Below are 24,130 nucleotides of genomic sequence, written 5' to 3'. Positions count from 1 at the left end.
GAAAGATCCCTATCAGAGTGTCCTTAGTAGTACCCAAGATGGAAGGATTGGATACTGTTCAATGTATTGATTGCAACAGCCAACCCTCTTGACTGTCTACTTCTGGTTATCAAAATAGATGGTGTGTTTCTGTCTCTAGGAATGTGTCATTCCACAAAGACAGGTCATCCTGGGGAATTTCTCTGTTATTCTGGGCTTACCCACTCCCTTTCTCTCAACCAAAAATACACGTAATTTTGACATGAGAAAGCTATAATGTCACACAGCATGATTCATTCCACACTTCATGTATGATTAAAATTGTTATGGTCCCCATGCATTTAGATTGGTAAATCTGTGTTGGCTATGAAACTTACTGTTTGCACCACAAAGTAGTTATATACATGCTCATAATTAAGAGTTAATGAAAATGTATGGAGAATAGTGATGGGAAGGAAATGGAGACAGGAGAGTGACATCTCACATGAAGTGCCCAAGTTTCTTTATGTATTTGGCTATATTTATCTGCAAAATGCATCGGTGCATGCTGTATGAAAGAGAGAGTGAGAATGAGTGAGAGAAAGAGAGAGAAAATGTGACAATTGTGTTTTGGTAAGTGTGGTAGAGGTGTCCCAGCATATTTAAGTATGTTTCGTGAGTAATGTCTTTGTGCATTGTGTATCTGCATAGAAATGGTTGAAAATATGTTTCTCTAGTAAGAATCTTGTCTCTTTTTTTTTTTCTTCATGCTGACTACCTGTAGCTCAGATGTCACGTCCTATCTTCTGTTTCTGCTCCACCTGAGGAAGTAGCTTTCTGTTCAATAACAGTTTAAATTGTCTTTACTCCCTTCTCTTTCTTGTTGGTTTGCCTGATATGTTGTCAAGTCCGTCTATTGGTGAATCACTAAACCTCTAACTTTTGCAATCTGTTAGGTCAGAAGCACTCACATTGAAATTGTAGGTATAAAATAGTGTGGTTTTGGAGGCCAAGAAAGAATACTCAAACCGGGTTTACAAGGAAACACAAAAACAACATACCTTACAATCTCTCTAGACATTCTCTCTTTTGTGTAGTGAGAAACTGCAATAGCAGTGATGTTGGGAAGCTTAAATCCTGTGTTTTGTAAACATGTGAAAAATGGTTATCTTCATCTGGTTGTTTTGTTGCTCAAGTGGAGGAAGCTATTCACTGGTGGTCTATATGAAGCGTGATTTTAAGCTGTGTAGTGTGTCCTAATGTGGCAAGACTGTTCTCTTTGTTTGTTATTAATTGATCAAGATAATGCTGTCTTTCAATAAATTGTTTTCACAAAGCTTCAGAGAAGTTGAAATTCATTCCCCATGTACTGGACTGTGACTTGGAAATGAGATCTAGACCTTGCCAAGAGTTTCCTTTAGATGTGGTCTACACTTAGTCCAGGAACAACAACAAAAAACCACTCTGGAAGTTAGCTGGCATATATGTTAGCTTAGTATCATTAGCTTTTTTGGGGAACAGTTATTTAACCCACTGAAAATTAATAATTTTGGGAACTGTAAACACTACAAAACCAGAGTATATTACAGATTGTGTTCTATGTGTGTGGGGATTAATGAAATAGGACAATAGATGTGAGCACACATGCAAAAATACAAATGATTAATAATTACTGATGCAATGATGGAAAGAGACATCTTTATCCTGTCTTAGGCAATAGTATTTAAAGTACAGCAGTTTTTACCTTTCATGAAAAGCATATGTGCCAAGGCTGGAAGCCACTGCGTTGTCTACATGGAGCTGCCATTTGCTTTAGACCACTTGGTAGCCTTCTTTCTCAGGAGCTCTTAGGCCACCTCTGAGTGTTCTAGGAATTCTTTGTTGGCTGAGGAATGACTATTAAGAGTGATTGTTGAATAACTGGACAACTTGACTAACAGCCACCCCAGATCACAGGCTTTCTCTAGGTTCCCACCATCTTTGCACTTCTATCACAGCCCATAAGCCTCTGCGATCCAACTGGGTTTTTATCCCTCTGCTTTAGAGTTAAGCAGCTGCATGGTAATTATTTTCTCTATCATAGAACCAATTTCCCACACAACATATGTCTGTCTTTCTTTAGCATAGAAACCCTGCTGCCGGTAGAAACTGCTTTAAAAATTAACTCTGCTTGCAAGACAGCAGTAGACCAAAGGCCAGAGCCCTCAGAGGCAGGTATTGTTCCCAAGATAGTATATTCAAAAACCAGAGGTAATTAAGGGGAGACAACAGCAAGCCAAAGGACAGAGATGAACTAGTGCCAATTGTCTGAGGAGGAAGCTGTAGGGGTGATACTATGTTGATAAGGTCTGCGGTTGGTAAGTCCAGATCTCCAGCCGCACACATGCCTAAGATGATTGGCTACCTGTTCAGCCATCTTCCTCCCTCCAGGTAGGTGATGATCCACCTAAGGATGTCCTGGCTGGGATTGTGATTAGTCAGCAAACAGAAGACCCACACATGAATCAAATAAACCTAAGTATGGTTCCCCAAATGAATAGACAAATGTGGAGACAAGAATTGTGAATGCATTGTCATGAGAGAGGACTCCTCTGGTTGCCCATTTTGAATAAAATTACTTCTCTTTGTCTTTTCTCATTACATGCCATCCTCTTTTTAAGACCTTGTTCATGCTTCTCTGGCCATGACACCTCAGTGTTATTATCTCTGTGTTTTCTGATCCTGGAACATGCAATGCTCTGTGGCTGTTTGCCTGAGTCTGTTCAGAGATTAGGAGAGACAAAGAGGGTTCTGATTCACTTTAAAAAAGTAAACTCATTCTTATTCTACCATCTCCCTCATCTCTGTTTTTTTGATATTGATTATACTTTTCTCAGCTTTGAATGATCACAAAATGACATTAGCTCTTAGATAATGCTCTAATCTCCATTTTGCAGATAAGGAAACCTATGCTTTGAGAAGCTAAGCGACTTCCCTAAAGCCCCTACAGCTGAAACCAGGATAATGTCATTTTATAAGCCTCTTTCCCAAAGTCAGAAGTATTTGTCTGAAGATTGAAGATGTTACCATATTACCAAATCTGTGAAAAACTTCTAGTGGGTTTCTCTACTTCAGAATCATGCTCTAGGAGTGTACTGCACTTCAACACTAACCCTACTCTGCTTGGTCCTCAAAACAGTCATTGAGCCTTCAGTCTATTGTTTTTATCTTGGTGATTAGACAGCTTGAGGGATGCATCTCCCCATAGCTCCCCCCTTTAGTTATTTATTATTTTTTTTAGCAATAGGTAATTCTTTAGGTATTGTCTATAAATTCTGTTGTCAAACTTATTGCAAAGGGGATTCAGCCTTCCTCTTCACCCCACCCAGCTTGGAGGATGATGCACTGTCTTGGAAAAGGTTGCTGACAAGTGTCAGAGAGCTCCAGTTTTCCCCTGTGGCTCCTACAGATGCTCCAGGTCACATCACATGGTCACAGCACATCTGTGCGCTTTAGATGAGTGAGATGAATCCAGGATAGGTTGATCACTGTGACTTCGCCACTGGCTGCTGGGTAGTAGAGGGATCACTGAGAATGTCTTTAAAACGAAGGAATACCTCCTTTTGTCCCATAAGCAAGTGTTTTCTCTCTGAATTTTCTACTTTTTTTTGGAAACTTTTTGAACAGTTATTTATTTTTATTGGAAAGGCAGATTTACGGGACAGGAGATTTACACAGACAAGGAGAGATACAGAGAAAGATCTTTCATTCACTGGTTCACTCCCCAAATGGCTACAATGGTTAGAGCTGAATGGATCTGAAGCCAGGAGTCTGGAGCTCCCTCGGAATCTCCCATGTGGATGCAGGGTCAAGGCTTTGGGCCATTCTCCACTGCTTTCCCAGGCCATAAGCAAGAGTTAGATGGGAAGTGGAGCATCCTATATATGCACCTGTGCTCATATGAGATGCTGATGCTTGCAGGTGGAGGATTAACTAATTAAGCCATCATGCTGGATCTTTTCTGGAATATTCTTTTGGCACTGGAAAAGTATGAGGGTCCTCAGCTCCAATAAAACTGAGGGTGAATACATAAAAGGGCAGGGTTCAGGTCTTCTAAGAAGCAGTGGTCAAGATGAGATTAGATATGCAAGAGGGCTTTTTTTTTTAAGGCCTATGGCACACAACAGGGAGAGGAAGCAGGCGTAGATGGGGGAGGATGCTTGAGGAGTTGATACATGTTAAAAGAGAAAGGAAAGGAAAAATTGAAAAGTCAGACAATGGCCCATAGCCTGATTCTGAGAAAGTCCTAGCTAGGCTGAAGTTCCTAAGCCATGGTTGCTCATTGGAAAAGTCCCAGGTTGGCAAGAATGAGTCCGTATGAAGTCACTGACCAGGAGTGGGGCAGGAGTGACTTTCTTGCTAGCTTGGTGGTAACCAAAGAAGGGGCAGTTGTGGAGACCACTGTTAATTATGCTCCCTGACAACAGACTGTCATGAAAACTGAACCTTTTGGCCATCATGGCTTTTAAACTTGAATGTTTCAATTTTGGGACAGGGATATGCTAGGTCTCCAGCTCTGGGGGAAATTCAATTTAGTAGTTTGCTAGTGTATAATTAGTATACAACAAACTGCACACATTAAAAATATACAATAGAAGTTTTGACATATTCACATTTATAAAACCATTCCAACAATCAAGATGATAAACTTATCTCGCCCCTACGAATTCCCTTCTCTCACTCTGAGATTCCTTGCTCCTGTCTCTGCCACCCTGAGTCTAACGCACAAGTAAAGCATCTCCTAGAATTAGTAAAAACGAGCTCTGAATTTGGTGTCTTTTACTTAGCACAGTTGGTCTGAGACCCATCTGCATTTCAGTGTGTATAAATAGAGCAGCCCTTTTATTGCTGAGACCATTTCATTGTGTGATTATAAGTTGTTCAACCTCTTTCCTGGGAAACATTTGGGAAGTTTCCAGGGTTGAGCAATACAAATAAAGTTGATGTAAACATTTGTGTACATGTCTTTTTATGAGTATATATTTTTATTTTCCTTGAGTAAATAGCTGGGAATAGAATGGCCTTAATATTATAGTGTTTATTTAATTTTTAACAGTCAGACTGTTTTCCAACACAGTTGTACCATTTTATGTTTCAAGTGTTATATGAGATTTAAAGTTCATCAAAATTTTTGTCATTACTATTTTAGAAAATTACAATTGATTTATCTATATTGACCTTGAATTTTTCTTTTAAAGTATTTATTTATTTTTATTGGAAAGGCAGATTTATAGAGAGATGGAAAGACAGAGAAGATCTTCCATCTGCTCATTCACTCCCCAAAGGCCACAATGGCTGGAGCTGAGCTGATGCAAAGCCAGGAGCCAGGAACTTCTTCTAGGTCTCCCACATGGGTGCAGGGTTCCAAGGGTTTGGGCCATGCTTCGCTGCTTTGCTAGGCCACATGCAAGGAGCTGGATGGGAAAGTGGAACAGCCAGCACATGAGCTGTTGCCCATATGGGATCCTGGCACTTGCAAGGGGAGTATTAGCTAATTGAGCCATCACAGTGGCCCAACCTTGAATCTTACGCCTTGCTAAACTCACTTATCATTTGTACACATTTTATCATATTTTTCAATCTATTCCCTATAGATCAGGTTGTGAATAAAGATGAAAATATGCCTTCCATGCACTGGTTCATGCTCCAAATGCCTGCAACACCAAGATTGAACCAAGCTGAAGCAAGAACCCAATTCATACATCCCATGTGGGTAGCAGGGACCTAAGTGCTTGAGCTGTCATCCACTGCTTGCCAAGATGGACATTAGTAAGAAACTGGACTGGAAGCAGAGTAGCTGAGACTCCAAGTAGGTGTTCTGATATGTGGTGAGGAGCTCTTGCCAAGCTGTATTTTAACTGGTTGGTCAAACATCCACTGCACTCTGTTTCTCTCTAGGTTTTGCTTGGTTTTATTATGATGATTCTTATTGTAACTATTATATTGTGGTGTTTGGAATTTGTTGAGCTTTTTGTTTCGGTAGATTTATAGTTTACAACAAATTTGAAAATTTCTGGCCATTATCTTTTGCCTTCCCCCTTTTGTATTCCAGATACACATATATATCTGTACATATATCTAAGGTTGTCCCATGGTCTATGAATGCTGTGCTCAGTTTTAAAATATTTTTGAAAATAACTGTTCACTTTCAAATAATTTATAATGTTTTCAAATTTACTAATGTCATCTTCTGTAGTGTCTAACGTGTCCTTAATTTCATTCAGTGAGTTTTACATCTAACACATTGTAGACTTTTTTTTTCTAGAAATTTGGGTTTAAAGATGTCTTTCATGGCTTTTTCTAACATTTCAGTATAATATTCTTAATGTTGATATCTTCTAATTTTAAAAATATGATTAAGCCCCCAATCAGTTTTGATTTACTTAATTTTTTCTGGCAGTTTGACCACCTTTAAGACACTGAATTTTACTTTGGTCCTGGATATTTTTATATCCTTAGAGATATGCTTGTACTTTGTTCAGGGAGATGGGTAAGCTGGCTGAGAATAGATTCTTTACTTTAGGGTTTGTTTTTTAATATGTGTTAGGTAGGATGTGCCCACCTACTAAACATCCTTCTCTAGGTGTTAATTTTGAGGTTTTCCAGGCTGGATTTGTGAGATCTCTATTCTTGGCCCCAAGTGAGCACTCACTAGTGTGACCTATGTAGCTTTGGGCAGCTTGTCCATGGTATGTGTTGATCCCTACCTAGGTGGATTCTGGAGGAAGCCAGTCAGCACATCCTGGTGCTCTCCTTCTAGTCAGATCTCTCATCTCCTACACTGTGTTCTGGTTCTAACTGGCTTGGTCTTCATGAGCTCCCAATCCACACACTTAACTCAGGGAGTCCTCTACATTCTGTTTCCTTTCTGTGTGCTATAGCATGGAAACTCTTTCAAGGAAAAAAGCCAGCAAAGTTGGCAGTTCACTTGTTTGTTCACCTTGTCTTAGGTCTCACAGTGGCTGCAACGCCTGATGCTTGGTCTCTTACCATTGTTTTCCATATGTTGTCTACTTTCCTGGTCCTTCAGATGGGCATCGCTTCACTGTAGATGTAAATAGAGGTCCACAGTTGCTGCTCGTGCTTTTTTTTTTCCTTCAAAATTCATTGTGCTGTCTAAGTGTATGAGAGATTAACAAGGCAGTGAAGAGGGTTCTGGATGGTGATGGAAAGGGTCAGGAAGCAGGTTCTGTGGGCACAGAAGCTCTTTCTTATTGTCAGTAACATTATTCTGGGCTGAGCTAGAGTGGTCTGATTTGCCAATGTCTGTTTGTGTTTAGCAGTTAGCATGACCTATGTTATGAATTGAAAACTTTTTATAATTTAAATTTTCAATTTTTGATACATAAGTATTTATGCATATTTGTGAGGTACAAAGCAATGTTTTGATTCACATATATTGAGTAATGGTCAATTCAGGATGCTCAGCATATGCATCATTTTACTCTTTATTTGTTGAACTTATTTGGTAAAACCAATAAACCTTTGATGTAATGTGAATTAAAATGTGTTGTCTCATGTTAAAAACAACTTATTATTTCTTTATTATATTCAGAATATTTACTTAAAATTTTTCATTTAAAAATAATGTTAGACATATAAAAGTTAAATCTATAATGCAGAGTTGTATATATATGTGTATATGTATTTAACTTGGCTTTCTCAGTGAAATTCATGTCATTGCAATAGCACAGTGTTGCATAGTGACATTTTGGTTAACCTCAAGCCACATATGTGTTGGAGTTCTCATATGATTATAATGAATTAAAAAAATTTCTTGACAGTAAAATCACAGCACATGACTTTACTCATAGATGGGTAGTGATGCTGTTATAAATAGACCTACTGTGCCTCCAATCACAGAAAATATAATACACATATTTATATCTAGTACATAAAAATTGATAATGATAGTAAATGACTATGTTACTGGTTTATGTATTTACTGCACTGATTTTTTTAAAGTTTTAGTTTTAGAGTGTAGTTCTTTTCCTTATAAGATAAAATTTGCTGAGCCTGGTGCCATGACTCAATAGGCTAATCCTCTGCTTGCTAGTGCTGGCATCCCTTATGGGTGCCAATTCATGTCCTGATTGCTACATTTCCAATTCAGTTCCTTGCTTATAACCTGGGAAAGCAGCAAAGAATGGCTGAATTACTTGGGCCCCAGCAACCACGTGGGAGACCTAGAGGAAGCTCCTGGCTCCTGGCTTCAGATCAGCGGACCTCCAGCCATTGAGGCCATCTGAAGAGTGAACTGGTGAATGGAAGAACCTCTCTCTTTTTCTCCAATTCTCTCTGTAAATCTGCCTTTCAAATGAAAATAAATATTTTCAACAAGTTAACTATAAAATAGAAAGGGAACTATGGATATGTGTCTCTGGGTTGCCTAATGATCTATTTTGTTTAATTTAATCTCATTTTCATCATAACCTAGGAGCAATTGATAATGCATACACACACAATCATATGGCTTCACACAGACATACACAGACACACAAATACATGTATCATATGGCCTAAGTATGTCATAAGCTATGCAATGTATGTTTATGCAATTGTACTCTGTGATGTTCATATTATAGGGAACTCATGTAACTGTTCATTTCTCAGAATATTTCTAAATATTTCCCAGATGTAAAGTGATATAGGACTGTATCAACTAAACTACAGATATTCTTTGAATTTCATCATTTTCTCATATGTTTTACATTCCGGCATCTAATTCAGGTCTCACAAAGCATCGTTTTCATCTCTCCTTAGTCTTCTATGCATAACTGTTACTTAGTGTTCCCTTGACATCTTGAATGAAATATTCATCAGTTTGGGCTAGCCCCTTGCTTTCTCCTAGTTTCTTTATGGGTGACTACATTTAAAATCTTCCTGAATTTGAGATACATAATGCAATATTGTTAATTATATTCACCCTGATGTTCTGGTGTTCTAAATGAATTTAAGGCTTATATCTGAGATCAGAGAAAAACAAGAAACCAGTAGAATCATGTTGCTTTATTTATGCACATACTTTTAGCATATTTTGAAATGTATTGAGTTTCAGCTTCCAGTTATTCTTCAAGTCTCTAAAATGTTCTCTCACTATTTTTTGCCCTTAAGAGAGAAACCAGATGGCACTGGTCTTACATGGCTGCTGTTAGAGATTGTTGAGGGTTGAGAACCCACATCCTCCTCGGTAACCTAAGGCTGAGACAGGAAGGCAAGGGCACTGTCCCTGGGGACCTGCGTTATGACTTAACCAGACACAGGGGCCAGAGCCTGGGAAAAAAGAGGGTGTAGCTCTAGGGCTTTGGGGCAGGGAGGTTGTGTCTATTGGGTTCCAGGCTTAATAAGGACCTAAGCAGGGACCACCAAGAAGGCAGTGGAGAAAGAGATACCAGGATGGAAAGCAGTTAATACATCACCTTTGGATCTCTCTGCCAATTGACTGTGCCCTTCCTCTGGCTGAGTACAATAAGCCTGTGGAAAAAACAGGGAGAGAGGTCTTCACAAAGACGATAGCCATGTATGTGGGTTTCCCCCAGCCTTTTCTTAAGACAACCTTACACATTTTGAGCTGGCATAATATCCCAGCTGGCACAGGACCACTTCAGGGAGGACTCTAGAGACTTGCTGTGCCCAGAGCTCCTCTTTCCCCATAACCCAGGCACATCCTCCTAAGACACAGGAGCTGAGAAGGAAACCAAGACCAGGTTGGTTGGTTGGTGGGGGCTGCCGATGGACCCTCTGGACAGCATTCTGCCTCCCCTGCAGGGTGAGGCAGAAGGAGGGAGGAGGTAAGACAGAATAAATCATCCTGACAGGGGCGGTCCTAAGCAGGAGGTGGAGTCAGAAAGGGCTGTGTTTCAGTGCTGCCTTCCAGACCTCAGGAAGAGAGCTGGGCAAAAAGGGCACACATTTGTTCCTCCAACCTGTGTGAGGTGAGTGCAGCAGCACAGGTATGCCTGGGTGTGTGAGTTACCTAAAACTAAGATGTTACATTAGACCTGTGGAGTGAATGGGTATGCAGTTTGGGAGGAGGCGGGGTGCAGGGGTGGAGCTGGAGGATGTGGAGAAATAACTGGATTCAAAGGACAGACAGCTGTAGCAATCTCTATGCAATGCAGGAATGTGTGTGAGTTTTAGATGTTGCCTAAGAGTAGTTTACCAGCATTTTTTTCCAGTTGCCTGTTTGCTGGTGTGTCCATCTGAAGTTTGCAGATGCTGACAGGAGTGGATGTGAATGGATACAGAACAGACTGGGTTGGAGTTAAATTGGGGTTGGATTGAGATTCAGCGTATGGCAGGTGTTAGAGCTCTGCTGCTTAGCAGTGTGATTGAAATGCAGTTTGTTACCTGGGATGATGCTGTAGTTAGGGTGGAGGTAGAGGCTGTGAGCAGATTGGGCACACTGTGCAAATGTATTTGGAGTCAAGTTTGTAAGTGAGCTTGGGATATAGCAGTCTTCGTGGGGCTCCAGTCCTGGCTCTGTCTGTGCCTAGGGTTGGGGTTTACCCTCCAGTTAACTTCCAAAGCAGTTCAGTACCAGCCCTGTAACTCGCACTCTGCCTTGTGCTCTTTACCTCAGCTGTGCTAGACTACTTGCAACTTTCCAAACAGGCCCTGTTTTCTTTCTTACTGGATGTTTGTATTGGACAGAATGCATTAAAAAAAGAAAAGAAAAGAAAAGCATTAGATTGTCTATGGCTTATTAACCTGCCCCCTCCCCCCATCATTCAGAATTAAGCCTCTCTCATTCAGAATCTTGCTCCTCTCTGACTCCATTTTCTAAAACTCTGCTGTGCTCTGGCCTGCCTATGCTTTTCTCTTTTTCATGAACCCATCAGCTCATTCTCATCTGAAGAGCTTTTTCTGAAGGTGGTGTTTATGCAGCCATTAAGATCCTGCTTGGGATGCCCGCATCCCATATCTGAGTGGCTAGCTTTGAGTCCTTAACTCGGTTCTGCTAAGGTGCATGCAGATGTGGGTTCAAGAACTGGATTTCCTATTACCCACATGGGAGACCTGGATGGATTTCTGGGCTCCTGGCTTTTAGTTGGCTTAGCTGTGTCTGTTGAGGGCATTTGATGAGTGAAGCAATGGGTGGAATATTCCCTATGTCTCTCTCATCCCCTTTTAAATACAGAATAAATATATTTTGAAAAAAGGCCATTTTCTCTTACAATCTCTCTGGCCCTTTCCCCCTAGACATTAGAATACTAGCTTTCTCTCCTCACACAGTTCTCAGCTCCATGTCACCTGCGCTGGAAGACTTTTTTTGACATCCATCTTGAATATGGGAGCTCTGTCCTCTCTTCCCCCATCCTATAACTCTATCCTGTTCTCAGTGTACTTTTTCTAGATTTTTCTTCCTCATTTGCTTCATTTGCTTTTTTATCATTGTCCACCTAGTACTTCAACTCCAGGAGAGCAGTGACTTTCTCTCTTCTATTATTTTTGATCTCCAGTTTTGATCCTCAGTTTGTTTTCATCAACTGAATGCTGCTGTCACTGTGCCCCCTTAACTTCCTGGTTCGTCGCAGCTGGTGAATCAAGTTGTAGCTCAGATGTCACCTCCCTGCAGAAGCCCTCTGAGTCTCAACAACTTGGTATGATAGTGTTGTATTTGTCCCCGAGGCTCTTGTGGTTACTTTTTCCTTAGCAATGATCATAATATGCTGCTATGTTTAAATCTTTGTCTCAATTTTTCTCCAACCTGGAGGGCTGATTGGTGCCTGGTGTTACTCTATACCTCAGTGTCTCCACTGCTTAGCCTGGGGTGTGGCACAAAATAGTTGATCAGCCAAAACTTGAATAAATTAAGTCACAAATTAGTGGAAGTTCCACATTAAGTGTTTGCCTCTCCCACATTTGTTTACAAGGATGTGTCAGCCAGAGTTGCTTTGTAGTGACTGTAAATGAGGTCAAGCTTTTCTATCCCTAGAATGCTTAGCTGGCCCAACCTAGGTAGTGGAGGGGTAAAGACATGAATTTTAGAAATTCTGAGGGTGATTTTGTGTGCAAGATTGACATAAATAGGGTGGGTTTGGAGTATCACTGTGCCATTTAGGATAAAAGACTGAGCTGCTCATCTTTCCAGTTTCATCTTGGCTTTTCTGTAGAGTGTACAATTTCCTGTAAGAGCCTCTCTGTTGATCAAATCCATGCAAAGTGAAGGAGGCTGCAGAGGTAGATAACTTAGGTGGAAGTGATGCTGGGGCTATTCCCCTCTTAGAGTATTAGGAAAGGGGCTCCCTCTCCAAGAACTGAGTGATAATTCCCTATGGTCCTTACCAGCCACATGTTGCCCCTCAAGATCTGCTTTCCTACTTCGGGCTTAGGGGCAGGATCCAGGGGCTCTCCAGAGTGTCTGTGCTTCACCAAGGAGACTATCTTGAAAATAATCCCATAGAGGCTTGCAGTAACACTAGCACCTCCTGCTCCACTGCTCTTGATGTGGTTCTAATTAAAAAGAGGAGAGAGATAAAGCTTTCTAATCTACGTTGTTGAATCTGCCCTTGATAATGGAAACATTGGGGTTGGTAGGGAAGGATGGTGTCCCAAGACTCATCTATGAGAGTCATGTTTATTGCTTTATTGGTTTCCATTGTAAGAATATTCTTAGACCAGGTGTCCAACTACCAAGCTTGCAGAAGCTGCAACATGACTAAAGATAGAGAGAAGAGGAATAAATACACTTAATATTGTACAGATTTGAAAATTTTGGCTTTACCAGTCAACTGGTAAACCCTGCAAGTTATCTTTAACTTCCTGGAGCCTTGGTTTTTTTCACGTCTTAACATACAATGGATACACAGGACTCCTTCTATACAGTGTTATTGTCAGTTTTGAGGTAGCACTTATCATATTTACATAGTGTATTTATATATTCATAGTATTTACATATTCAGAAAAATCTCTTCTAGTATAATAAAAGCAAAATCGAGCTTGGGGTCTACTCTGTGTTATCTTGGGTCAAAATAGTTAGGGCTAATGGTCCCTAATTATTTCCTGGTGAGTTTTCCATGGGTTTATGAAAATGAGGGGATTTGGAGTTCTGTGGAAGAGTGTGAATTTGGGCTGCTGATGGGAGCTGAGCAGGCATTACTGATGGAATCTTTTATTTATTTATTTATTATTTTTAATTCATTAATTACATTGTATTATGTGACACAGTTTCATAGGTACTTGGATTCTCCCCACCCCTCCCCAAACCCCTCCCACCATGGTGGATTCCTCCACCTTGTTGCATAACCACAGTTCAAGTTCAGTTGAGATTCCCCCATTGCAAGCATATACCAAACATAGAGTCCAGCATCTTATTGTCCAGTCAAGTTCAACGGCTTCTTAGGTCTACCCTCTCTGGTCTGAAGACAGAGCCAGCAGAGTATCATCCCCGATCAATTAAAAGCTCCAACATACCATACTGATGGAATCTTAACTGCCAGAGGGGAAGGGGGAAGAGGATTGAGGGCTCCACAGTGAATTTTCATTCTGTAGATCTAGGGTCACCTGCTCTCTCATTCCCGAGAAAGGACTGGGTTGTTCTTCATAGTTGTCTGAAAAACATTCCTGGGATTCTCTAAGATAATTCTACTTTCCTTTTTTACAGGGAAATCTCAATTGTAGGATTACTTTCTGGGGATCAGGTCAGTGTTTGTATTATATAAAGAAAAAGAGAAGAAAAGTATACCTTTTTTTTTTTTAGTTTTGCTTTTCAAAATTGAATGACTTAGCTCCAACTTCTTTCTGGGGATCAGGTCAGTGTATGTATTATATAAAGAAAAAGAGAAGAAAAATATACCTTTTTTTTTTGTTTGTTTTGCTTTTCAAAATTGAATGACTTAGCTCCAACTTCTTTCAAGCCCCAATCATCTTTCTGAGTGTATACAAATGCTTCTGATTACCAACAGCTGTTCAGACTGAATATCCATCTGACAGTTATTGGTGCATTTCTTCCCTCTTGAAGGGACTGCAGGAAGTGATGCTTCAGTGCTGAAAAGTCTAAGGGGTGACAACATAGGCTCTGGAAGGCTCCCTATCCTTTCCTTCATTTCACCTCTGCTGTGGTCTTTGGGGCTCTAGCCTGATATTTTACCTCCAGCAATAGCTGTTTGCTTTGTGCTGCCATGGCACTTCCCTTCCAGGTCAGTCAAATCTCTATTTCAATTTCTGGAATCTTTGAGCCATGTCTCAGTTGGCTTTGTAGATTGATTGCTGGGCACCATGTGTCGGGCAGGAGTATGTGCACTGAGATGGAATGAAAATGAAAGGGGTTTGGAAACTTCATGTGTTTTCAGAGACCTTGTTCCTCATTTTTATGGGAAAAAGTGCAATAGGTACCGTGGTTCAGTTTTTACAAGTTTCTTTGCAATGTCTTGACTCACACAATTTCATATCAACACTATAAGGTTCTTATTGTTCTGTGCATTTATTTATAACCAAAGGCTACTCAGGACTCTTTTGTTTTTAAAGTTTTATTTAGTTGGACAGCAAAGTCAGAGAAAGAGAAAGAGAGAGAGGGAGAGATCTTCCATATGCATGTTTACTTTCCCAATGGCAGCAATGACCAGCATTGGGCGAGGTTGAAGTCAGGTAGTGGGAACGCCATCCAGGTTCTCCTGCTAGTGGCAGGGGCCATCATCTACTGCCTTCTTAATGCTGAGGATTTCCGCATGCCATATTACTCTTAGAGGGGATAGAGTTGCACTCAATAAATCACAGTCCACTCCCAGTATGTTTCCTACCATATCTGTTCATAGAAAATTGTTAGATGGTAGGGATGTCTGCCCTCTGGAGTGCCAGAGCCTCTTTCTGATGTCTACATGTGAGAGATTTCAGGCCACCTTTCTCCTAGGGATAAATTATACTTCACCCCTGGTTTGTATTTATATAATTCAAGACTGCAACTGACCTCTTTTCTGTATAGTCTCTCGTGACCTCTGGCTCTTCAGGTGAAAAAGAGGGCTTTTCTGTTTGACTTTAAAGATTCCTATTCTTTTTTTTTTCCTAAAGATTTATTTTATTTATTTGAAAGGAAGAGTTACAGAGAGATAGGGGGTTGAAAGGGTTCTTTCATTTGATGGCTCACTTGCTACATGATTACAGCAATCAGAGCTGGGTCAGACTAAAGCCAGGGGCCAGATCTTTTATCCTGGTTTCCCATGTGAGTACACTGGTCCATCTTCTGCTGCTTTCCTAGGCACGCTGTCAGGATCAGGATAGGAAATGGGACACCCAGGTGTTGAACAGATTCCTGTTCTGAAGTGAAGGTCACCCTGTACTAACCTTATCAAATTTCCTTTATTCTTTTTAATTCTCTATAGTTTAGTCAACTGGAAATTTCACCTATCCTCTTAGCTACATTGTCCTCATTAAATGCTTATGGGAACATCATCTATTGATAAATTATTTTCCTCTTCATAAAACATTAACTTAACACTAACTAATAAATATGGTAGGGTTTCTTGCATTAAGGAGTTTATAATTCAGGGAATATAAATAAAGAAAAAGTTGCAGCTGTTATAATGAGGGTGGTAAATGCATGAAAAGTAATCTAAATAAAACTCTTTGGAAGCACAGAGCAGGAAATATCTAATTATTCCCAGGGAAAAGAGGCTTAGGAAAAGTAGCCTTGGGCAGAGCAAACCAGGACTTGAAAAATGAGTGTGGAAGTGAACGAGACAGGTCTGAGAGAAACAGTTTTTCTTCACAAAGGATTGATAAATACAAAAGATAAAACGACCCTGAGTCCCAGGATGGATTCCACATTTGTGTAGCAGCAAGAAGCAAATGGAGGAAGCATTGGGAAGGAACCTAGGGCCATACAGACACTGAGACAGACTCACAGTGACTTCCTTAGTTTGTTGTTTGTGTTGGAAGCAATTTGGGGTTTCAAGGATATTTTTTCTGAAACACTGTCCAGTGATGTTTTAAAAATAATTTTTAAAATATTTGAAAGAAAAATAGATTTAGGTGTATGTGCACACCCACCCACTCACACACACAAACACACATGGGGAGAAGGGCAATTTCTCAATCTGCTAGCTCAATACCCTAATTTGGTACCAGCCAAACCCAGGATCCAGGAGCCAGGATTGCCGTCTGGATCTCCCATATGGGTGGTAGAAGGACTCGTGTCATTTGCTGCTTTCCAGCTACATCAGCTTGGAGCTAGACTGGAAGCATGTAGTAACTTGAACTCAAGCAGGCAGTTCAATGTGGGATGCAGGCTTCCCAAGCAGTTGCATAGCTTACTGTGCCACAATAGCCTCTACAGTAAGGTGATTTCATTTTGTTTTGTTATTTAGGTTGTGTCAATGAGGAAGCTTAACTGGAGGCATAATAGCCAAATCAAAGTGTGTAGTTTGTATGATTGTTTAAAGCACTGTAAGAGAAAAAAGGTCACGGTCAGAATTTAGCACAAAGTAGGTTGGGTAGATTTGCATTTTATGCTTGCATTATGGTTAGGTTGAATTTGAATGGTTGTGGAGTTTGGAGAGGTACTGGAATTAGAATTTGAGTTACAGAATAAGACATTGGGATGGAGAGAATTGTGGTGTTAGAATTCTAAAGGATTTGACAATGGTTTGTTTTTTTTCATTGCAGCCTGTTCCTTCCTGGCACTGGACACAACTCAGCTTCTTCATTATGGTGGGCTCCAGTGGCAATGAATCCAGTGCCACCTATTTCATTCTGATAGGCCTCCCAGGTTTGGAAGAGGCTCAGTTCTGGCTGGCCTTCCCACTGTGCTCTCTCTATCTTATAGCTGTGCTAGGTAACCTGATGATCATCTACATAGTGCGGACTGAGCATAGCCTACATGAGCCGATGTATATTTTTCTCTGTATGCTTTCTGGTCTTGACATCCTCATTTCCACCTCATCCATGCCCAAAATGTTGGCCATCTTCTGGTTCAATTCTACAACCATCCAGTTTGATGCTTGTTTGATACAGATGTTTGCCATCCACTCCTTATCTGGGATGGAGTCTACAGTGCTACTGGCTATGGCCTTTGACCGCTATGTGGCCATCTGTCACCCACTACGCCATGCTACTGTACTCACGTTGCCTCGTGTCGCCAAGATTGGCATGGCTGCCGTGATTCGGGGTGCTGCACTAATGGCACCTCTTCCTGTCTTCATAAAACGACTACCTTTCTGCCATTCCAATATTCTTTCCCACTCATACTGCCTTCATCAAGATGTCATGAAGCTGGCCTGTGCTGACATCCGTGTAAATGTCATCTATGGCCTCATCGTCATCATCTCCGCCATTGGCCTGGATTCGCTCCTCATCTCCTTTTCTTATTTACTTATCCTTAAGACTGTGTTGGGGTTGACACGTGATGCCCAGGCAAAGGCCTTTGGTACTTGTGTCTCTCATGTATGTGCTGTTTTCATATTCTATGTACCTTTCATTGGGTTATCTATGGTGCACCGCTTCAGTAAGCGGCGTGACTCTCTGCTGCCTGTCATCATGGCCAACATCTATCTGCTGGTTCCTCCTGTGCTCAACCCCATTGTCTATGGAGTGAAGACCAAAGAGATTCGGCAGCGCATCCTTCGTCTCTTCCACGTGATCACGCATGCTTCAGATACCTAGGTGTCATGGATCCAACTTTTCCTCCATGCAGAGTCCTCCAATGCAGATGTCAATATTAGCATTTTGGAAGACAGTGTTAAGGGTATATAATGCAGATGCTTCAAAAATGAAACTGGTCTATGGGAAAGGGGGTGGTAGAACTGTATGTTCCTGATACCCATTTTCAATATTGTTTTCTCCTTTGATTTCTCTTTCTTCATCCATCTTGGGCTGTGAGGTGATTTTGGTTTAGGGTTATAGTTTAAAGCTTATCTATCCAGTCCATTTATTTTCTAGAGTACTAGGATATGGGGCTGTAGGTATGTTTGAGAAACATTGCCAAAGGCTTAAACATGACAAAAAGAAAATAAACACAAGCATATCACAAAAATCAGCTCATATGGTTTAAAACTATGAATTTACCTTTGGAGCTGCCAACCATATTTGATGCTGGGCAAAGTGACACATTTAGATTTTATTTTTTTCAAACAATCCCCATAGAGAATAAAGGATTGCTTTCAAGGCAACAGTCCTGAAGGGGAATAGTAGAATCAAAGCCTTGGAAGATTTCATTTGCCTCATTAGTGAAAGGTGGAACATTGTTTTGGGAGTTTCCAAAACCTGTGGAAACTCTTATCCCTACTTAACTTTCTTATTGTCCTTTGGATTTAGGCATGAATGTTATTAGCCCCTTTATTCTATCCGTGCATATGCTGATGCTCACTGGAGCTCAGTGAATTGCATGAAGTCCCACAGCTAAAATGGAGCCTTTTCACATACAATCCCACACTTTTGGTAACTAGAATGGGGTGAGCAGTGGAGTCACTAGGACACCTGAGGGGCACGTTAGGAAGGGCAACAATGGCAGCATCTAGCTGTCCACGGTACAATGGCAAGGCCAGCTGCCTGCCATAGACCTGGAAACCCAGAGAGACAGGTACCAGGAGAATGCATGGGGCCAGTGGTCTGTAAGGCTAAGGCAAGGCAAGAACTTGTAAGAAAGTAAAGAAAGTACATCAATGGATCTGGCATGTGTTCAGGGATTTGAGCTGCTCTAAGGGGATAATGGCAGCGCCGATGATTAGATAAGAAGACAAAAGGAATAGCAATACAACTTCATTCCTGCCACCCATGTGTAGAATGAGCATGGCTCAAAGTTCCAATAGGGAGTTCTACAAGTCAATCTTGGTCTTTTGGGAGGAGACAGAATAGGAAAACTACAGGATCAATAGCTCTTTCAATACTGTTTTGCTATGTCTTAGGGAGTTTAGAATTTTTGTTTTTATTTTCATTCATTCAACAAGATAGAATTTTTTTTTCCTATTAATTTCCTCACTGACTCTTAGGTCACAATAGCATCATTTGCTTCAGGAAGGTCTTTGATTTTTTTTTTTTTCATTTCTTCAGTGGCATAGTGGTCATTCAGTAGCATGTTATTTAACTTCACATTGTTGTAAATTTTCTATGTTTATTCTTGTTGATTTTATTTTATGGCTTTTCATTTAAGGGAATGTATTGCAACTGTGTAGTAGAGACTATCACACACAGATGTGAAGATACAATGCGAGTGTATCTCTACTTGCAAATCAAAATGGACTCCCACTGAGACTGTTGAATGTATCTTGACAATAGGATGCTGGATTCTCTGCTACTGTCAATGCCTACAAAGTCAGGATACACTTAAATAGTGGAATGATGGAATTATGACTGATTGTGAAGGACTATACTATTGTAATGACAAAGGGGAAACTAATGGGGTGACAGGGATTTATGGAGAGGGGAAGGGAAACCTCAGAGCCTTTGAAATTGTGTCATGAAATAATAAAATAAATAAATTAATTAAAAAAAGATTAAAAATATTGGAAAGATTTTGATGCTTGCTGCTCCGTGGTTTTAATATTCATTTATGTGCATGTTTCTATCTAGCCATATGATGAATGTGTGTTTCTGTTGTCTTTGAAATCTTTTGATGGACAATGAACAGATAAATCAGAGAGACTCATTTTAAAATTTTAGGAGTGCAGAATTATATGGCACATTAGAAGGAGTTACAAGTCTATGATAGTGAATGTAGCCAAGACAATGTTTCATGAATATGCTCATGAATTATTTAACTATTTTTGAATATAAATATGCATCTTTATTTTTCACCAAACAATAAATATTAAAAACAGCAGCTTTACTACTGCAGAAATATGCTAATTTCTAGATAAACTTTCTGATAATTTACTTCATGAAGACTCAATATAGTCTTCTAGAAGGGCCCGGAGTTAACAAATAGTATGTTTCTGTCCTTTTTAAGAAATTTGGTAGGAGAGTCACGGCATGTTATTCAAAGGCCTTCTTATGTGCCTTTCACATAAGCATCACTTCATCCTCCTGCGTCCATTGTTTGGATCTTCTTGCTCTAGTCTTACCACTTAGTCATTTGAACAACTAGTGGGTCCTAGAAAAATGTGAATAATATTTAATGTAAGTCACATACTTATTTTTTGAGGTTTAATCCAGAAATGTATTTTAAGCATGTCTTACATTCCCCATTCTGTTACCAGTGCTGATTCACCTACTTAACCTCTTGCAGTGATAGTTCAAACAACCTCCACAATGGTATCCTTGACTTAAGCATGTTTCCCACCAGTCTTAAACCCTGTGAAGCTTATTCCTCTGCTTGAAATCCAATGAAATTCTGTTATGGTGTTCCTGAAAGAATCCAAGCTGCTTAGACTAACAGTACATTTTCTACAATATGTGCTCATTCCTGTTCTGTGTTATCCAGTATAGCATCTCTCATTTTTTCCATAGATCATGTTAGATATTTGCTGCCTTCCCATGACGTCACGTGCTTTTTAGCCACTGTTTCTTTTTCTTTTGTCTAAACTGCTTGTTGCCATTTTTCTTTCCACAATGCTTCATGATAGAAACTTTTTATTTATATGGCCTCAATATGTGTTCTCCGTTCAATATTCGCAGATCTCTTTAACCCACTTTGGAAATGGATTGTGTCTGGTTTAAGAGAGTTTAGAACAGTTGCTTTAATACCCATTGACAAGTGCCAGAGCCAAATGGGATGGGGGACAGACTGGTCTTCTGCTACACATACTGGCAAACCAGGGTAGGGGGCGGGCCTGGTGGGGGTTATCGTGGGTCGCCCCAACTAGGCTGCAGCTCCCACTGGTTAGTGTGAGGGCCGAGTACGTGCTGGGCAGAACCAGACTGGACTGCAACACCCATTGGTTCCAGTGCAACTCGGGACTGAAAACAGAACCAACCCAGCAATTGCAACCACCAGCTGATCGGGGTGATGGACTGTGCCGGGCTCTGTGCTTGCTAGAACATGCAAGAAACTAATCTGGGAATACCTCAAAGTTTCTTTGGAGATCTCCCCAATCGAACTGCTGGACTCAGAACTCTAATCAAGAAAAGACAGAAGACAGAGCAGATCAATCATTCATCTCAGCTATATGTTGGCAGCGAAATATGGGGCAAACGGAGACTTTATGATGGACCATATCAATCAATGGACGAACTCATCGAGCGAAACTGGCAGCGATTCATAACTGGAGAACTATTAACACCACTTGAGCACATATCTCAGAGCATGCCCCACATCCGGGACTTGGGGTGGGCGGGAGACCGGGTGGGGCTTCTCCCTCAATATCCTCCTTTACCTCAGATACAAGATGGAAACAATATGGACATAATAGTGTTGCCCACTTCCCTATCCCCCTGAACCTTTTTTTTTCTTTTCTTTCTTTAACTGTAATTAACTATGTAAAGATTGTCAACAACAACACAATAAAATAGATTATTAAAAAAAAAAAAAGAACAGTTGCATCTAATCAACTCAGTACTATCTTTATATCGCTCCTGCAGTTGAGATAACATTCCCTTGAATGCAGTGTACAAGCATGCCAGAGGGTCTGTCTATGTTTAGATTTTTGTAATAGGTAGACTTGAACCTGGGAATGTATAATATTACAATATCTGTTTAGTGTTTCAGAGCCAATATTAGTTGTTTATCTCTGAGACATGGAACCAAAAAATACTTCCCTGAAATCTTAAAGCTTTTTATCTGAGGCTTGATTCAAAGGTAGTACAGCTGGTACAAAATCGGATTGTAATCTTTATGCAGCTAAGGAAACCAACAGGCTGCAGGACTTTCATGTTCAGAAAATAAAGTAGGGGGCTGGAGAAGTGGCTCAACAGGCTAAACCTCAGTCTTTAGTTTCTGCATCTCACGAGGGTGCTGGTTCATGTTCCAGATGTGCCACCTTCCACCAAGCTCCTTGCTTATGGCCAAGAAAAGCAGTGGAGGTGTCTCAAGTCTTTGAGTTCCTGAACTCATGAAGGAGACCAGAAGAAGCACATGGCCTGAGGCTTCAGATTGACTCAGTTCCCGCTATTGTGGCTTCTGGAGGTGGACTAGCAGACTGAAGATCTTTGTTTCTCCTTCTATCTGTAAATGTGATCTACCTTTCCAATAAAAATAAATAAGTAGTTTTAAAAAAAGGAAATGAGAAATACTGGACCTATATAATCAACACACATTGTAAGCAGGTATTGAAATACAGCCCAAAAGAGTATATAATTATTATTAATAGAAACTTAGCTAAAAATTGAGTTCTTTAGGACTATCATATATGACCTGAATTTCTTGGTTCAGGTGCTACACACCTAGGAGTTGTGATATTGACACCATATTAGGAGGAGTTTGTAAGGGAGGAAAGGAAAAATATACATTATATCGGTAATTTCACATTTTTTAAAATTTATTTTTTATTGGAAAGGCAGATATACAGAGAGGAGGAAAGACAGAAAGGAAAATCTTGCGCCCAATGATTCACTCCCCAAGTGGCCACAACGACTGGTGCTGCGCTGATCTGAAGCCAGGAGCCAGGAACTTCTTTCCAGGTCTCCCATGCAGGTGCAGGGTCACAATACTCTGGGCCGTCCTCTCCTGCTTTCCCAGGCCACAGGCAGGGAGCTGGATGGGAAGTGGAGCTGCTGAAATTAGAACTAGCGCCCATATGGGATCCCGGTGTGTTCAAGGCAAGGACCTTAAGCGCTAAGCTATTGCGCCGGGCCCTGTAATTTCACATTTTAAAACAGTACTTTCAACCAAACATATATTAATTTCTAAGTGGATTCTCTAGAATTCATTTTCCCCACAGGAGTTCTTTATGAATTCAGAATATTCTCTTGATGCGTGAGGCATATCACTTCCAGTCAAAGAGTGCAGGGGACATGCTAGGATGGAACAGCCAGTAGGCATCAGTAAATGAGAGGCTTGGTTCAACCAGTTGTGTTGTTTAATACATGAAGGTCATCTATTCCAAGTTGAAAACTTTCCCAGAAACTCTTGTAATAATTTATATGTGTTCTTTATCTCTGAGAGAGGAGAAGCTTAATGGATGGTAAACATCCCCAAATATTTATACATTAAAAAGCTTTCTCCTATTCAAAATAATTTAGATCTGCCTCTACTCTCTGTGAGTCAGCCATTCAAATGATTAAATAAATATTTAAAAATAATTTATGATGAAACATTTCAAAATAGGATTCAGCTTCTGCTATTCCATTAATGCTACTAGAAGCTAGTTACGTGTTGATACCTCTGGGCTAACAGTCTAGTTAAATGATAGATGATTATACATGTGCAGGAAATAAGCATATTTATCTGAAAAATGTGGAAATGGGAATTAATTATGATTTTTCTGAGAAATTAGGCTTATAATTGACAAGTAAGAATGATAACTAGAAATGAGACCTGGTTAGTTAAAAAATGAGAATGTTTCTGGCACAGAAAAATGCTCTCTGGAAAGACTGAAACAAGATGAGAGCTTAAACTGATTAATCTTCTGTCTCTAGTTTTACTCATGTCTCAAGCACTTCTAATTTTCTAATTTTCAATTCATATTATTAACTCTTTTTATAGCAAAATATGAAAAGGGTAATTTTTATAAATTAGATATAAATGAAAATTTCTAGTATTGTCTGCCATCCCTCTACAAATCCCATACCACAGCCTCACTGATGAAGGTATAGAAAGTGACAGAGACACAGAAAAATGCAGGAACATCACTATTTTAAGAGACATATTTACTTCTTCCAAATATAGAGCTTTTATTTCATGTGGGTGCATTTGTCCAGGGCTGTTTTCCTTCTTGTTCAATTCCTAATGGGCCTAACAAAATGGCATCCAGTTTTCAGGGTAAGATTTTCCCTTTTGTATAAGGTTTGCAATCTCTCAAGGCAAGTTTTGCTAAACACTAGCAATTCTCTGCAGAGCCATTATTACACTTATTAGTCTACAGCCAGTCTGACTCAATCCTTTTTCTTGCATGAGTAGGCAGTAAAAGATAAATGAGCATGTTTAATATACTTCAGAATCCTCTAAAATCCTAATTAATATTCCATTCATGAATGGATAGTATGAATAAATCAGATGGTTTCCCACTGCTTTAGCATGGACTATGGCATTTCAATACTTGCTGAGTCTGTCAAATTCTGACAAGCCCAGACTGATGTCCTAACCCTACATTATTCCATAGTTACA

General features: G+C 40.1%; 1 protein-coding gene across 1 annotated transcript; it reads left to right on the top strand.

The window, feature by feature from the left end:
- Positions 1 to 9,853: 9,853 nt before the first annotated feature.
- On the top strand, positions 9,854 to 17,751 carry LOC101526418 (olfactory receptor 51E1). Its single transcript, XM_004589948.2, has 2 exons — positions 9,854 to 9,932; positions 16,600 to 17,751. The coding sequence occupies exon 2, from the start codon at positions 16,642 to 16,644 to the stop codon at positions 17,593 to 17,595; it is 954 nt and encodes a 317-aa protein (XP_004590005.1). The 5' UTR covers positions 9,854 to 9,932; positions 16,600 to 16,641; the 3' UTR covers positions 17,596 to 17,751.
- The last annotated feature ends 6,379 nt before the right edge of the window (positions 17,752 to 24,130 follow it).

The sequence above is a fragment of the Ochotona princeps genome, chromosome 4 (assembly GCF_030435755.1).
Source record: "Ochotona princeps isolate mOchPri1 chromosome 4, mOchPri1.hap1, whole genome shotgun sequence".
NCBI classification, from domain to species: domain Eukaryota; kingdom Metazoa; phylum Chordata; class Mammalia; order Lagomorpha; family Ochotonidae; genus Ochotona; species Ochotona princeps.
This window is presented reverse-complemented; position numbering and strand designations above follow the sequence as displayed.

Bases quoted from the DNA above. Each gene is read 5' to 3' on its own strand.
- LOC101526418 (XM_004589948.2), top strand. From the start codon at position 16,642: ATGGTGGGCTCCAGTGGCAATGAATCCAGTGCCACCTATTTCATTCTG.